This window comes from Podarcis gaigeae (genome assembly GCF_964106915.1).
Source record: "Podarcis gaigeae genome assembly, chromosome: 13".
Taxonomy (NCBI): Eukaryota; Metazoa; Chordata; class Lepidosauria; order Squamata; family Lacertidae; genus Podarcis; species Podarcis gaigeae.
The window spans coordinates 54,746,885-54,763,502 of NC_139689.1; the positions used below are offsets into that span (position 1 = coordinate 54,746,885).

Sequence of the window (16,618 nt, forward strand, 5' to 3'; positions counted from 1 at the left end):
AGAAGACAGGATCCTACTAAAAGCACAAGAAAAGGCAGGAAGTCTCCAGGGTTAGAATTGTTTTCTGTCCTTGGTTTCAGAGCAAATGTCAGGTGGGTGGAGCATTTCACCAGGGGCAGAAAGTCATTCCTGGCACTCAATGGAGCTTCAGTTACCAATGCAACTAACCTTGGTTGAAAATGAGGAGAATGTTGCATAGCAATTCCCACCCCCCACTCCTTAAGTATGTAGTTAATTACCCACCTAAGGTTGAAATGTGCTAATTGATTCTATGACTCATTTTTAAAAATGTGCCCGAGGGTCAGGACTTGTCTTGTCCTGATGGAGCAGTGAAAGAAGCATCCACATTTTAATACGTTTTTGGCCAGTTTTCAAAATGAAAAAAGATTCCCAAGGCAACTACTGTAAAAATGTCCATGTTAAAACAATAATGGCCCTATCAGATCTAGAATCGAGTGCGTTTGCCAATTAACCCAGAACGTGATTCAGTTGGTATGAATCTATGCAATATCCCGATTTCAGAGCAGCAAAGCTACTCCCGAAAACAATATAATTTTTTCCTTCCCTTCTTTCAACAGTGCAGATCAAGCCCTAGATAGATTTGCTATGAAGAAATTTTTTGATGATAAAGTTTCTGCTTTAATGCAACCATCCCAGAAAAGGTATTTTAATTTATCTTCTCATATACTTCTGTTTAGGCAAGTACCATACTTCCCTCCCTTCACCACAGTCGGGGGGCCGTTTCCTGCATTTGCCCCATCTTTCACCACCCATTTCACCATCCTTCATAGCTGTCAACCGTCCCTTATTTGTTGGGAAAGTTCCTTATCCCAGCACAGTGTCCCACTGCTGTCCCTTATTGATGATGTCCCTTAAATTTCCTGAGTTTCAAAGGAAGCAGCTCCTCTCCCTCCTTCCCTGCCGGCCAGGGAAGAGGGAGGCTCCAACTGTGTTGCTTGGCTGCGTTGCTCACCCAATAAGGAGTCTAAGAACGACTGGGGGGTGGTGGAGCTTGCATGCCTTATGCAATCAAATCGGCCGCGTTGCCTGGGGACTCGCCTTTGCTCAGCGCTTCCCAGCGGAGAGGTGACGGTGGTTTTCCTTGCTGCATCCCCTTTGCCAGGTTATGGCGCTGTGGGAACCACGAAGCTTGAAGCTTCATTTGGCTGCTGGCTGGGTTTTCTGCCTTTGGCTTGGAGGGGCTCAGAAGTTGAACATAACTGTGCTTGGAAAATCCCTTATTTTGGCTGCTGATCCCTTGTTTTCGAGGCTGCTGGTCCCTTATTTTCAAATCTGTAAATTGACAGCTATGGCATCCTTCCCTTCTTGAGGGTGTGTATCTTTTGCTGGGCTCATATGAGGGGGAATCTGCATTATAAATGGTGTGGTTAACCATGTTTTGGAACCATGTCCACACTGAGGGTTAGGCTGCCCTCCAAGGGCCCTGTGTGCAAAGTGTGCATATGCATATGCACACACACAAACACACACACACACTTGCCACACACACACTTGAATACAGACAGGCTTCTGCATTTTGTTTTCCCAAATGGCAACTTTGGGCTTAGGAAGAACCTCCCCACCCCCGGTCCAGTTCTGCCACAGGGTGGGAAAACAGTACAATGAAGGTGCCTGCTTGATCTCAATGGGTAGTTCCAAAGTGCAGGTGCTGCCACGCTAAGCATAGAATCATAGACTCACAGAGCAGGAAGGGACCCCAAGGGTCATCTAGTTCAACCCCCTGCAATCCAGGAATCTCAGCTAAGCACTGCTTTTCAGCCATTTTAGTTCTGCAGAGTTGCTCACTATACTAAAGTCAGATTTACAGGTGGCTGAAATTGCCTTCGTAGTAACAGATCTTGATTACCAGATCCTGTTGATCATACCAAACAAATGTAGCATGAGAACCCCAGTTTGCATGTAAGAAACACAGTAACATATTCATAGAAGTGGTTACAGTGCAAGCATGACTTGACGTTATATGACTGGAATATTCATTCAATTTAGGATTAAATTAGTGGGCCTTGTAACACCAGAATGGGAAGAGGAATTAGGGCACAACAATTGGCTAAAAAGAATAGAAGCAATCAGCCTGGCAGCTTGGGTTGGTAACCCTAGTTACCCATCCATTCCCTTCACCAGAAAGCAGATGAGTATTGTAGAACTTGTTTGGAGAGGGAGGGTCTTGCTAGCCATTGAGAGGACAATGTTTGGTAGAAAGCCAGGCCAGGCAGTACATCTGTTTGTCTCTCACTGCATAAAAGCTTTCCCAGTGAGCTGCTGCGCTTTTCTCTGGAGACCTACACAGCTGCTGCTGAAGTGGAAAAAGAACAACACATCCCCTCTGAGGCTTTAATAAATATTTAGCCTTGAGAGATCCTTTCCCATTCTGCTCCAGGTCAGCAAATAAATGCAGCATTATTAGGGCGGTTGGGTGTGCTTGCAAACATTGCTTTGAAAGGCACAGATGAGCAGTGCCGTGGGATCGAAAGGAACAAGATGTTTCCATTGGCCCCTTTGAGAGGATGTGCAATATAAACTGTTCTGATTTTCTCACAGCCTTTCTCTTCTGCAAACAAGCATCCATGAAAAGCAGAAGCCCACAGAAGAGCATTTGCAGAAGGTGCTTCATGGCAGTAATTGCAGCCGTGGGGGATGGTGAGGGTGGAAGGTGTCAAATGGTGTCTTCAGTGTACGACACCCCCCCCCCCCCACTTGCAATATAATCATTTGTGAAAGGCTTGGGGAGAAATTCAGTTTTATGGCAGATGCAGCTTCCTGTCCACTGGCATACCAGCAATGCCTTGGGCTGTACAGCTCTTCCGACTGTGTCGGGAATTGGGATTGTACTGGAGCATCCTTCCCCTTTTTGCCATTTGCATATTAAGTCATTACTAATATCTATGAGACAAGTTAGTAATGACTTAATTTAATTGCCATCAGTGTAAGCAGGCCTGTGCAGAGCTTGTCTGAGGCCTGAGGCTTGAGTCTTGTTAGAATAAAGTTATATACTGTACTCAGAGAAGAAAGCAGCCTGTCACTGGTGGGAACTGGATTGAAGTGATTACTAAGTGCACCTAGGGACACGGGTGGTGCTGTGGGTTAAACCACAGAGCCTAGGGTTTGCCGATCAGAAGGTCGGCAGTTCGAATCCCCGCGACGGGGTGAGCTCCCGTTGCTCAGTTCCTGCTCCTGCCAACCTAGCAGTTCGAAAGCACATCAAAGTCAAGTAGATCAATAGGTACCACTTCGGCAGGAAGGTACCGTATTTTTTGCTCGATAACACGCACCTGACCATAACACGCACATAGTTTCTAGAGGAGGAAAGCAAGAAAAAAAATTCTGAATGAAACAGTGGATGTATCATTTTTGTGCTTCATGCTGTGGCCACAGACATGTGATTTGACGGTGAGTTTGGGGTAGCTCAATGCAAAAATCCTGAGAATCCATGTGGATCTGTGCTTTGTAACCACGTTTTTGCACCATTGCAGCCCCAGGCAACAGTGGGTGCGTGATTTTTTTGGTGCAGGCTGTAGCCATGGACATGCTATGTGATCTGATGTTGAATTTGGGGTGACCCAATGCAAAGATCCTGAGGATCCATGTGGATCCATGTTTTGTAACCACGTTTTTGCACCATTGCAGCCCCAGGCAACAGTGGGTGCGTGATTTTTTTGGTGCAGGCTGTAGCCATGGACATGCTATGTGCTCTGATGTTGAATTTGGGGTGACCCAATGCAAAGATCCTGAGGATCCATGTGGATCCGTGCTTTGTAACCACATTTTAAGTGGGGAGGGAAGGAAAAACATAGAAGGGACAAGGAGCACTGAGAGGGGTGTGCGGAGAAGCAGCTGGCTAAGAATGCAGGAGAGGTGTATAACAGGAGGAGGGAGGAAAGGAAGGCAAAAGTTCCCCAAGCCAGCCAGCCAGCGCTCTCTCTCTCTCTCTCTCTCTCTCTCTCTCTCTCCCGCCCCACAATCTGCATGTTGCCTGCGAGTCTCTAGACGCAGCATCAGCAGCACAGGAGCACGGAGAGGAGTTAGAAGGAAGGACGCTCTGCTTTCCCCTCTTAACGAAAGAGAAGAGGGTGGGCAGTAAGACCCTGAGGCAGAATGCAGGAAAGCAACAGCTTTCTCTCTCGCTTTCTGCAATCAGTTTAGCAGACGGAGAATGAAGATAAACTGGTAAAATAAGGGGGCTGGGTTAAAGCTAAAGGGAAAACCTCAAAGATCCCTCAAGAACAAGGCTCCCAAAGCCGAGCTGCAGCCTTAGAAGGGAAAAATGGGGCTTCGGAGGTGGTTTTTACTGCCCCGCTGCTTCCAATTTTTTAAAAGGCAAATTGCAGGAGAAGATGCAGCAGTCCGTCACTCTCTCACTCCCTCTAAGCACCCACGCTAGCGATAAACACACAGGCAACCACACACTCACAAAGCACACACACTAGCAAACACGCAGTCGGGCTGCAGAGTGGCCAAACCTCCTAGCAAGCACTTCCCTGGCTTCTGCTGACCGCAACGAAGACGACCCTCGAAGAAAATGTGTGATGCACTCGGGCCAGTTGGCTCCAGGGACCACACATTCGCTCCATAACACGCATAGACATTTCCCCTTACTTTTTAGGAGAAAAAATCTGCGTGTTATAGAGGGAAAAATACGGTAAATGGCGTTTCCGTGCGCTGCTCTGGTTCGCCAGAAGTGGCTTAGTCATGCTGGCCACATGACCTGGAAGCTGCACGCCGGCTCCCTCGGCCAATAAAGCGAGATGAGTGCTGCAACCCCAGAGTCGGCCATGACTGGACCTAATGGTCAGGGGTCCCTTTACCTTTACCTAATGAATCTGGATGCAATGAATTGTGTCTAGGCCACTAATGGAATTTTCCCCATTTGCTCAAAATAATTTAGAAGAACGGCATTTCCGTGCGCTCTGCCAGTCGTCACGGGGTTTCGTGCACCAGAAGCAGTTTAGTCATGACCCGGAAAAGCTGAATAATGGGGAGGAAGGATGGGATGCAAATGCTAACAAATCATAATAGTAACTGCTATCACCTTCCAAAGCAGTTTGAAGGACTGCACTGCCTACTGTTGCACGGGAGTGTGAGCAGACTGTGCCTTAAAAAACACGGCCAACTATAGGAAGAGCTTCTTCATGTGTTGTGTTTGCTTTAATTTATCTACTATGACCGTTTCCCCTTTCAGCTATGCACAATTCTTAAGCGGCCTTCTCTCTGGATCTGTAAAAATGAACACAGTATCTCTCTTCCTGCATTACGTTATCCTACACAGAATTCTGAATTTTGATGCTGGGGGGGGGGGAGGGTGAGTTTATTCTGCTTGCAGTTGTCCTTGCTCCTAGCTGTATTAGCATGGGTCCTGATTTCATGGGTCCTGATTTACAAGCTCTGCAGAGGCAGGTTTAGGACTGTGCAACCGGTGCAGCCCGTACCGTGTGCCATGTTTCAGAGGGCGCCACAACAATGCTGTCAAATGGAGTGGGGGAGCCGGGGTGTGTGCCAAATTTTAGCACAGGACACTGCAAAATGTGGGGGCCATACCTTTCTCTCACCAGTGGGGGCCATAATCCTTAGAGGAACAGGTGGTAAATAAATGTAATAAATTCATTTACTTGCTTGCCCGACCTGCTCCACCCCTATCAGCCGTCACACCATCTGTATTGTTTTGGCCTTGGGCACCACTTCCTCTTCCCCGAATGTAAGGAAAGCTCACCTGTGGCCTCCCGGATGTTGCTGAACCCCAACTCCCCTTAGCCCCAGCCAGCATGGCCAGCAGTCCGGAACACAAACAAGCTGTAGGAAGGCACCCTCCAGGTCTTCAGTCTGGCTTGGCGATCTATAGCAGACACCCTATTGTATCCTACTGGATGGGAGTAGATTGGAGGAATTCTGGGTAGGTTGTGGCATCTGTTCCCCAACTGGTGGCCAGAAGGCAGAATCTCTCTAAAGTGAGAGCACTTCCTGAAGATGGAAGACCAGACCAGCTTCTTCTTGCCCACCTCAGGACTCCTGCCACAAGGTAAATAAAACGGAAACGATATCAGTTCCCGAGAACTGTGGGATAATTGCTGTTGCGTCAACAAGATGAAAGCAAAAGACCTCCCTGAGTGGTCTTGCCAACTTCTAATCACATGCAGCTAAGCAGGCACAAGTGGCCTAAACCAAGCTCTTGCCTGGGTAGGTAGCCTGGATGTGCGCTCTAACAGAACAGTGTAATCCATGATGCTATGGGAACACCCATTTTTTAAAAGCCCCTTTTTCTCAGTTTGTCGGCTTTTTCTGAAGGTGTACCAGGCCATGCAGCCAGTTTATACATCAGGAATATAGTAAGTACTGAGCAGCACTTCAATCCCTTATCTGCTCCTGGCTAATCTAAAGTTCTTAATGGAGCTCATGTGCGATAACAACCCATCACTGAATTATTTCAAAGTGAAAGCTGTGGGTTATTTGTTTGAATGCCTTTCTCCCCCCCCCCCCTTTTAAAATACTTTTTATTTTCTTGTTATAAAATTGTACACACAAATAATAAAACATGAGTGACTAACAAAAAATGGGTCATTAGATGGGTAAAATACTAAACATATTATTTTATAATAATGTGGTGATTACTCATCTCTGTTGTTTCATTAGTATATTTAATAAAATCATACCATAGTGTAAAAATTATCTTGCTTTTTCTCTCCCCTTGCTACCTTCAATTTTTGTGACAGCTTTTTCATTATGGCTGTTTGCCAGATGACATTATACTAGTGTTCAATATTCATTAATTGCAAGGTTTTCCAGGTTCTGGATATTATCGTTTTAGCTGCTGCTAATAAATGTGTTATTGATTCCTTACTTCTTAATTGGTCCATATCTGAAGTATATAAATTAGGCTGGGGTTATTGGGATTGTCTGAGCTGTAATCCGAGATATCTCTTTAAGTTTTCCTTCCAAAATAGTTGTATATGTGGACACACATTTGGTATGTACCTATCATTAGATATCCTTTCCAACATAACAGAGAGCTATTGGGCTTTATATAAGAGAGGCACCTCGGTGCTAAATACCACCCAGGCGCAATTGATAGTGAACGTTCCCTAGTGATAGCTGAGAGATACTTATATGGTGCTTTTGTCCAAAAATTGTTTCATTTATCCTCTTCAAAGTTTGTATCCCAATATAATTCCCACCAGCTTTTTAGATTTTGTTGGGGGCAAAATGGGTTCTCAATAAGGGTGTTGTGTTTTACATATATGAATGAAATTAATCTCTTAGTCATTATACTATCTCTTATTACTATCATTTCATATTCTGTTCGTTTCCTTGTAGCCTTATTTTTAATTTTAGTAAATGTAAGAAATGATCTCAACTGATATCCTAACAGCCATGAAAATTGATTATTTTCTAAATGGACTTGCATCTCTGCTGCTGTAAGAGGTTTTCCTTTCCTATAATAATCTTTCAGATAACTCCAGGAATGGCAGCTGGTCTCACAGCTCAGAAGATGTTATGCTTTAAAATTTTAGTTAGTTTCTTTTTTTAATCTGGGCTTGCTGCACTCTGACTCCCCTGCATTCCATGCTGGAATGCCAAGAGCTGTAACTTACGGAGTTTACTTTTTAATTGTGTTTTTATCTTTCTCGCTGTTGGCTTTAAATTACTGCCCCGGAGCTGCCATGCACAAGCAGAAATGAATCAGCACCTGTGAGACAAGGTTGGCTTCTTGCTGCTTAAGTTTGGTGACAGACAAAAGCAGGAAGGATTTTAGATGGGAAGTTGAAATCACTTGCTTCATCCACAGGGCTCACAAAAGGGGCAGTTGTGCCTCTCTTGCACTGAACAATTCTAGCTAGCCAGAACATCAGGGGGTGTCGTTGAACTCCTGTACCCTCCTCTCCACCCCGCGGCTGGCATCCAGCGCCTGGAGTTTCTACCTCCATGATGGCACTTACCCATGGTCAAGCCCATAGGGCCCCCCCTCCAAAAGCCCCAGGACGTTCCCCACAGTAGAAATCTACACTGGACCTTTTTGGGAAAGGAAAGGAAATACCATTTGGGAATGACCTTGCAAGCCTAGAGAGTCCTGTTGCTATAAACCAGGGGTAGGCAGGCAACCTAAGGCCCGTGGATCGGATGCGGCCCAATCGCCTTCTCAATCCAGCCCATAGACACTCTGGGAATCAGCGTGTTTTTACATGAGTAGAATGTGTGCTTTTATTTAAAATGCATCTCTGGGTTATTTGTGGGGCATAGGAATTCTTTCATTTTTTCCCCTTCAAAATATTGTCCAGCCCCCCACATGGTCTGAGGGACGGTGGACTGGCCCACGGCTGAAAAAGGTTGCTGACCCCTTCTATAAACCCACCTCTGCCAGATTGCTATCTGGGTTCTCCTGCTAATTTTGAATCTGGTTTTGCCACAGCTGACGAGGTGTTTAATTGGTGTATTGATCTGGACCTTGGTGGTGAGGTCTTTGCTGACAGTGGACAGTACCAGCTCCCGCAGGACAGAATTACTGTACACTGATTGTAGGAAAAGACGCCCCAAGGCCAGCATGGACTACTGGAATCATGTGTAAGGCCACCTGGGATAGTACCTGGATAGATTCATTTCACACCCTGCATCTGTCCACCTCTGGCCCTGGGCTAATGGGGGTGGATGAGCTTGATTGGCGGGATTGTTGCAGGGCTGTCCACCCACATGCACCTGTCAGTGTTATGGCCTGCCAGACTTTGATGCCTTGAAAGAACAACATCTCTGGGAGATGGACATCTCTTTTTTCCAACATAGAGAGCAGCTGCCAGCAAGATGATAGGACACCGCTCCCACGCTCCCATGCTGATGTGGAACTACTATTGAGGCCCCTAATCTTAAGGGCGCTAACTCAAAACCTCATGCTTCTGCCCAGGGCTCAAGGTCTAAGGAGATCCTACGTAACTGGCCAGTTCTGCATTCCCATGGACTGGAGGCTGAACTGTTAGTGGACATTCGGGACATTTTAGGGCCATCTATGAAACTAGACAATGACCTCTGCTGCAACTGGGTGGACATGTACGAGCAGAGGGGCAGCCTTGAACTGGTTTTCCATGACTTAGTGTTGCAGAACAACTTCTGGTATCTGATACATTTGTCTGCAGATAGAGAGCTCCTTGTTGAGTTAACACAGGCCTGTAATGCAGAGTGCAGACACATAATGGAAGCTGGGCTGCAAGGAGAGGACATGCGAGGCAGAGCGGTAGAGGCAGGGAAGAAGAGCCAGGTTGAGATCCCAGCGTTTGTCACCTCCCCCAGTAACATCCAGATCTTCTCCAAGAAGCTCCCAGGCAGCAGGCACTTCTTGGCTCTTCTTACAAGAGCCCCATGAGTCTTTGAACACGGACAAGAGACATGTAAGGAACTGTCTCTGTTGAAATGAAGTGGGATTTACGGATCCAATTTCCTTACTGGATCAGTTATTCCCCCAAGAACAAACCCAGGTTGGTCTGGGTGTATATAACTGCAAGTAAACATTTTTAATCTAATGACCAGAATGACTGTAAATATTTTATAATCTAGATTTAACAAAGAGATTGGTTGGTATAACTCAACATTGGTGGGATCCTTGGGAAGAACCACGATTCTTGAATGCTTTGAAGTTGCGGGAAGTAGGTTATGGGCTGGAATAGTGTTGTGTTGCATTCCACCCCAGTCTCTGAGCAGTGAGGGGCTGCAGCAGGCACTTACCCAGGGTTTGTGTTTCCTCTGCAATGAGGTCATTTGCACATATATACAACCTGAGCCTACGATGGAGGAGGAGTTCACAGCATTAACGCCTCAGGATGGTATTGCTTCTCCCAGAGCCACAGCCTTGGATTGCAACAGAAATCAGGCATCGCTCTGTCTCCCAGCTGCCCAGCCTGCAGCTTCTAGCTTGCACACCCCACTCAAGTTTTTTTGTCTTTCAAACTACCAGACACGGGAGGGAAGGGGCCCCACTCATTTGTCCTCTGGCACAGAGCCACTTCCTTCGTTACCTTAACATCCCAGGCTTAGGCCGTTACCTCATCAGGAAGGTCGTCTGGCTATTCCTGGAACTGAATCTGTGTGGGATGCAGGAATTGGAAGGAGGCTGGGGCTTACAGCCCCCCCCCCCAACACATTGTATAGCCTGGCCATTTGTGGAAGTGTGTGTTCCTTAAATGTTTCAAAACCATCACAATGGGGTATAAATAATAAAATTATTATTATTATTTCTTAGGGCCACATGATTTTCCCACCTTCAAGTTTTCAATTACTTCCTTTATCTTCTCCTCTGATACCTCATTTTCCATACATTTACTGTCCTCTTCCTTTAGCATAGGTATTGCTTTGGTATCTAGTAATTTATTCTAGAGGGGGAGTGGGGAGGAGTACAGAGAAGAAAAACTTATTAAATTCTACAGATACTGATTTTGTGTTATAAACCCTTTCTTCTGTTTTCATTTTTATACCTGTAATTACAGCTTTGTTTCTCCTTTTTTGCAACCAGCGGCTAATAGTTTGGATCCCTTACCCCAATATTCTTAATACTTTTGTTTTTAATTTAGAATTTGTACTATTGTTTTATCAATTTCTATTGCTTCTAGTTCTTTTCACATAATATGTTGTTGTTGTTTAGTCGTTTAGTCGTGTCCGACTCTTCGTGACCCCCTGGACCAGAGCACGCCAGGCACTTCTGTCTTCCACTGCCTCCCGCAGTTTGGTCAAACTCATGCTGGTAGCTTCGAGAACACTGTCCCACCATCTCGTCCTCTGTCGTCCCCTTCTCCTTGTGCCCTCCATCTTTCCCAACATCAGGGTCTTTTCCAGGGAGTCTTCTCTTCCCGTCAGGTGGCCAAAGTATTGAAGCCTCAGCTTCACCATCTGTCCTTCAAGTGAGCACTCAGGGTTGATTTCCTTAAGAATGGATAGGTTTGATCTTCTTACAGTTCATGGGACTCACAAGAGTCTCCTCCAGCACCATAATTCAAAAGCATCCATTCTTCAGCGATGAGCCTTCTTTATGGTCCAGCTCTCACTTCCATACATCACTACTGGGAAAACCATATCTTTAACTATACGGACCTTCATTGACAAGGTGATGTCTCTGCTTTTTAAGATGTTGTCTAGGTTTGTCATTGCTTTTCTCCCAAGAAGCAGGCATCTTTTAATTTCGTGGCTGCAGTGATCATGGAGCCCAAGAAAGTAAAATCTCTCACTGCTTCCATTTCTTCCCCTTCTATTTGCCAGGAGGTGATGGGACCAGTGGCCATGATCTTAGTTTTTTTGAGGTTGAACTTCAGACCATATTTTGCGCTCTCCTCTTTCACCCTCATTCAGTGGCGTAGCGTGGGGGGTGCAGGGGGGCCGGCCGCACCGGGCACAACATCTGGGGGTTAGGGTTGGGGGCGCAAATCCACGGGTTAGGGGGTGCAAATTACTTGCCTTGCCCCGGGTGCTGACAACCCACGCTACGCCACGGCCCTCATTAAAAGGTTATTTAATTCCTCCTCACTTTCTGCCATCAAGGTTGTGTCAGGTGGTTGATATTTCTTCCAGCAATCTTAATTCCGGTTTGGGATTCATCCAGTCCAGCCTTTTGCATGATGAATTCTACATATAAGTTAAATAAACAGGCAGACAACATACAGCCTTGTCATACTCCTTTCCCAATTTTGAACCAACCAGTTGTTCCATATCCAGTTCTAACTGTAGCTTCTTGTCCCATATAGAGATTTCTCAGCAGACAGATGAGGTGATCAGATACTCCCATTTCTTTAAGAACTTGCCATAGTTTGCTGTGGTCGAAGCTACCAGCATGAGTTTGACCAAACTGTGGGAGGCAGTGGAAGACAGGAGTGTGTGACGCTGCAGCTAAAAAAGCCAATGCAATTCTGGGCTGCATCAATAGGAGTATAGCATCTAGATCAAGGGAAGTAATAGTGCCACTATATTCTGCTCTGGTCAGACCTCACCTGGAGTACTGTGTCCAGTTCTGGGCACCACAGTTCAAGAAGGACACTGACAAACTGGATCGTGTCCAGAGGAGGGCAACCAAAATGGTCAAAGGCCTGGAAACGATGCCTTATGAGGAACGGCTAAGGGAGCTGGGCATGTTTAGCCTGGAGAAGAGGAGGTTAAGGGGTGATATGATAGCCATGTTCAAATATATAAAAGGATGTCACATAGAGGAGGGAGAAAGGTTGTTTTCTGCTGCTCCAGAGAAGCGGACACGGAGCAATGGATCCAAACTACAAGAAAGAAGATTCCACCTAAACCTTAGGAAGAACTTCCTGACAGTAAGAGCTGTTCGACAGTAGAATTTGCTGCCAAGGAGTATGGTGGAGTCTCCTTCTTTGGAGGTCTTTAAGCAGAGGCTTGACAACCATATGTCAGGAGTGCTCTGATGGTGTTTCCTGCTTGGCAGGGGGTTGGACTCGATGGCCCTTGTGGTCTCTTCCAACTCTAGGATTCTATGACACAGTCAAATGCTTTTCATAGTCAATGAAGCAGAAGTAGATGTTTTTCTGGAACTCTCTAGCTTTCTCCATAATCCAGCGCATGTTTGCAATTTGGTCTCTGGTTCCTCTGCCTCTTCTAAATCCAGCTTGCACTTCTGGGAGTTCTCGGTCCACATACTGCTTAAGCCTGCCTTGTAGAATTCTAAGCATAACCTTGCTAGCGTCTGAAATGAGTGCAATTGTGCGGTAGTTGGAGCATTCTTTTGCCCTTCTTTGGGATTGGGATGTAGACTGATCTTCTCCAATCCTCTGGCCACTGCTGAGTTTTCCAAACTTGTTGGCATATTGAATGTAGCGCCTTAACAACATCATCTTTTAAAATTTTAAATAGTTCAGCTGGAATATCATCACTTCCACTGGCCTTGTTATTAGAAGTGCTTTCTAAGGCCCATTTGACTTCACTCTCCAGGATGTCTGGCTCAAGGTCAGCAACCACACTACCTGGGGTGTATGAGCCATTCATATCTTTCTGGTATATTTCCTCTGTGTATTCTTGCCACCTCTTCTTGATGTATTCTGCTTCTGTTAGGTCCTTTCCACTTTTGTCCTTTATTATGATAATCTTTGTACGAAATGTTCCTTTCCAATTTTTTTGAACAGATTTTTGGTTTTTCCCATTCTGTTGTTTTCCTCTATTTCTTTGCATTGCTCATTTAAGAAAGCCCTCTTGTCCCTCCTTGCTATTTTTTGGAAATCTGCATTCAATTTCCTGTATCTTTCACTATCTCCCTTGCATTTTGCTTGCCTTCTCTCCCCCGCTATTTGTAAGGCCTCGTTGGACAGCCACTTTGCTTTCTTGCATTTCCTTTTCATTGGGATGGTTTTCATTGCTGCCTCCTGTATAATGTTACAAGCCTCCATCCATGGTTCTTCAGGCACTCTGTCCACCAAATCTAAATCCTTAAACCTGTTCCTCACTTCCACTGTGTATTCATAAGGGATTTGATTTAGATTGTGCCTTACTGACCCAGTGGTTTTTCCTACTTTCTTCAGTTTAAGCTTGAATTTTGCTATAAGAAGCTGATGATCTGAGCCACAGTCAGCTCCAGGTCTTGTTTTTGCTGACTGTATAGAGCTTCTCCATCTTTGGCTGCAGAGAATATAATCAATCTGATTTCGATGCTGCCCATCTGGCGATGTCCATGTGTAGAGTCGTCTCTTGTGTTGTTGGAAAAGAGTGTTTGTGATGACCAGCTTGTTCTCTTGACAGAACTCTATTAGCCTTTGCCCTGCTTCGTTTTTGAACTCCAAGGCCAAACTTGCCAGTTGTTCCTTTTATCTCTTGATTCCCTACTTTAGCATTCCAATCCCCTATAATGAGAAGAACATCCTTCATAATAGGTAGTTGTTTGTAAACTTGTTTTGAACTTGTTGCCCTGTGTCTTGGCTCCAGGGAAGAGACTTCCTGTTATAACTGTGTATTTTGTGCCTTGTAGATTTTATTCACTCTTGATTTTTCTTGCATACATAGACCTTTAAACACTGTCTTCATTGTTTCCCACAGCAATTCTGAAACTGTTCCTTCTGTATTATTTTTCTTTTTTTAAAAAATCTAATGATGTCAAGGACAGGATCAAAATACCAAATATGGGTCACAATTTCTGACAGAGTTAATAGGAAGTGTGTGCTCAGTGGAACATGGTCTGTTATTTTGATTTCACCAATATGAGCTGTCTGCACTTCCTTTAAAGGTCTATTTTAGATTGTGAGCTAAAAAAAGGGTGACAAATGTGTGGATTGTGGATTGTGTCCCCTGGATTACTCTCACTCCATACATCCCTTAGACCCCACTCCTACAATGTTCTCATCAATTTTAGTTGTTTCTTGCCCTCCCCCCCTTTTTAACTTCAGTGTTGTTTTACATTGCTTTTTCCATGCGGAATCGGAAAAACATGAGAAAAGCCTCTTGCATTCTAATTTTAATCTCCCCCAGTTATTGACTTGTAAGAAGAAAAGTTATTGAGGCACGACATAAAAAACCCCACTTCCCGTATGAGTAACTCAGAGTTTAAAGACAGCCTGCCCTCTCTCCGAGTCTCTCCCAAACCTCAGAAAAGCAAGCTGGTCACTTACAACTCCAGTCCTAAATGCCCAGTAGCCTGAATGCCAGGTGTCTCTGGCACATGGAGATCCTAAAGCCCTGTGGTTAACAATTGCTGTCAAATTAAGAAACTTTATTAGGAATAAGGGGAGCTGGCAGAAGGCCAAAACAGATTGCTAAATAAATATTATTATTATTATTACTACTACTACTACTACTACTATTACTACTATCATACAGGCAGTGACCACTTTAGGCGCAATCACTGATGCATGTGGCCTTTTGGACCTGGAAGAAGGCAGAATGGGGGCGGACCAGGGGTGGGGGGAATTCGACATGTGGGTTCCAGGAACAGAACCGCCAAGCAGAATGATTGCCGCCTGTAATTAAAAAACAATAAAATATTAATAGAAATAAAATTATATCTCTACCTCTATCTGTATTGATCTATCTAAGACCTATTAAAACACACAGATAATTCCAATGGAAAGGGCACAACACCAGTCTTTTCCTTAAAGGCAGTCAGATTCCCTTTGGAACAAGAAGGTCTTCACTTGCTGACAGAAGGACAACAAGGAGGCAGCCATTCTAGCTTCTCCAGGGAGGGAGTTCCAAAGTTTGGGAGCAGCCACCAAGACGGCCCCAGGAATCCTAGCTGCACCAGTTCTGGTTTACTCATAAGCAGCAAGGATGGTCAATCATAGAATCATAGAAGAGTTGGAAGAGACCACAAGGGCCATCGAGCCGAACCCCCTGCCAAGCAGGAAACACCATCAGAGCACTCCTGACATATGGTTGTCAAGCCTCTGCTTAAAGACCTCCAAAGAAGGAGACTCCACCACACTCCTTGGCAGCAAATTCCACTGTCGAACAGCTCTTACTGTCAGGAAGTTCTTCCTAAGGTTTAGGTGGAATCTTCTTTCTTGTAGTTTGGATCCATTGCTCCGTGTCCGCTTCTCTGGAGCAGCAGAAAACAACCTTTCTCCCTCCTCTATGTGACAGCCTTTTATATATTTGAACATGGCTATCATATCACCCCTTAACCTCCTCTTCTCCAGGCTAAACATGCCCAGCTCCCTTAGCCGTTCCTCATAAGGCATCGTTTCCAGGCCTTTGACCATTTTGGTTGCCCTCCTCTGGACATGTTCCAGTTTGTCAGTGTCCTTCTTGAACTGTGGTGCCCAGAACTGGACACAGTACTCCAGGTGAGGTCTGACCAGAGCAGAATAGTAAAGGTAAAGGTACCCCTGCCCATACGGGCCAGTCTTGACAGACTCTGGGGTTGTGCGCCCATCTCACTTAAGAGGCCAGGGGCCAGCGCTGTCCGGAGACACTTCCGGGTCACGTGGCCAGCGTGACATCGCTGCTCTGGCGAGCCAGAGCCGCACATGGAAACGCCGTTTACCTTCCCGCTGGTAAGCGGTCCCTATTTATCTACTTGCACCTGGAGGTGCTTTCGAACTGCTAGGTTGGCAGGCACTGGGACCGAGCAGCGGGAGCGCACCCCGCCGCAGGGATTCGAACCGCCGACCTTTCGATCGGCAAGTCCTAGGCGCTGAGGCTTTAACCCACAGCGCCACCTGCGTCCCTGCCAGGATCCACTTCCCTTGATCTAGATGCTGGACAGAAAGTCCAGTTTGGAAGCCTGGTATGCTAAGAGGGAACCTGGATTCCTGGTGCTGCAAGAAGCAGATCAGCTTTTTTAAGTCTTAACGTGGGAGGAGTGACCCCCAGACTCTTTCTGACCATTAAGATTTTGAGTCGGTCACATATCTCATGTCTCAAGTATCCTCTTTGCATGTGAAAAGGACTTGCAGGGTATACCTGACAGACTGGCTTGGAGAAAAGGGGGGCAGCTCAGTGCTTTTCTTCACATGGTGGAGTTCTCCAGTCTGTTAAGGTCATCTTGAGTCCTGATTCTATCTTCTGCAGTATTAGCCACCCCTCCCAGTTTGATGCCATCTGCAGATTTGATGCTTCTTTGGGTTCGCTCAGTCAAATCCGCCTACCACTGGCATTGCACCACCCACATTTTACCAGCTTCTCCACAAGAATATCATGGGGG

The 16,618-nt window shown here is 45.7% G+C and overlaps 1 protein-coding gene across 3 annotated transcripts in view; it reads left to right on the forward strand.

Annotated features, from left to right (window-relative positions):
• Positions 1-591: 591 nt before the first annotated feature.
• Positions 592-16,618, forward strand: part of TNS3 (tensin 3) — a 76,134-nt gene continuing 60,107 nt past the window's right edge. For 2 of the 3 annotated variants that reach the window (XM_083709063.1, XM_083709060.1), the window contains exon 1: positions 592-662. In XM_083709063.1, the coding sequence (XP_083565189.1) occupies positions 607-662 (56 nt within the window). In that variant the 5' untranslated portion in view covers positions 592-606. Of the gene's footprint in view, positions 663-6,294; positions 6,339-16,618 lie in introns of those variants that run through there. The other variant, XM_083709061.1, reaches the window with a different exon arrangement.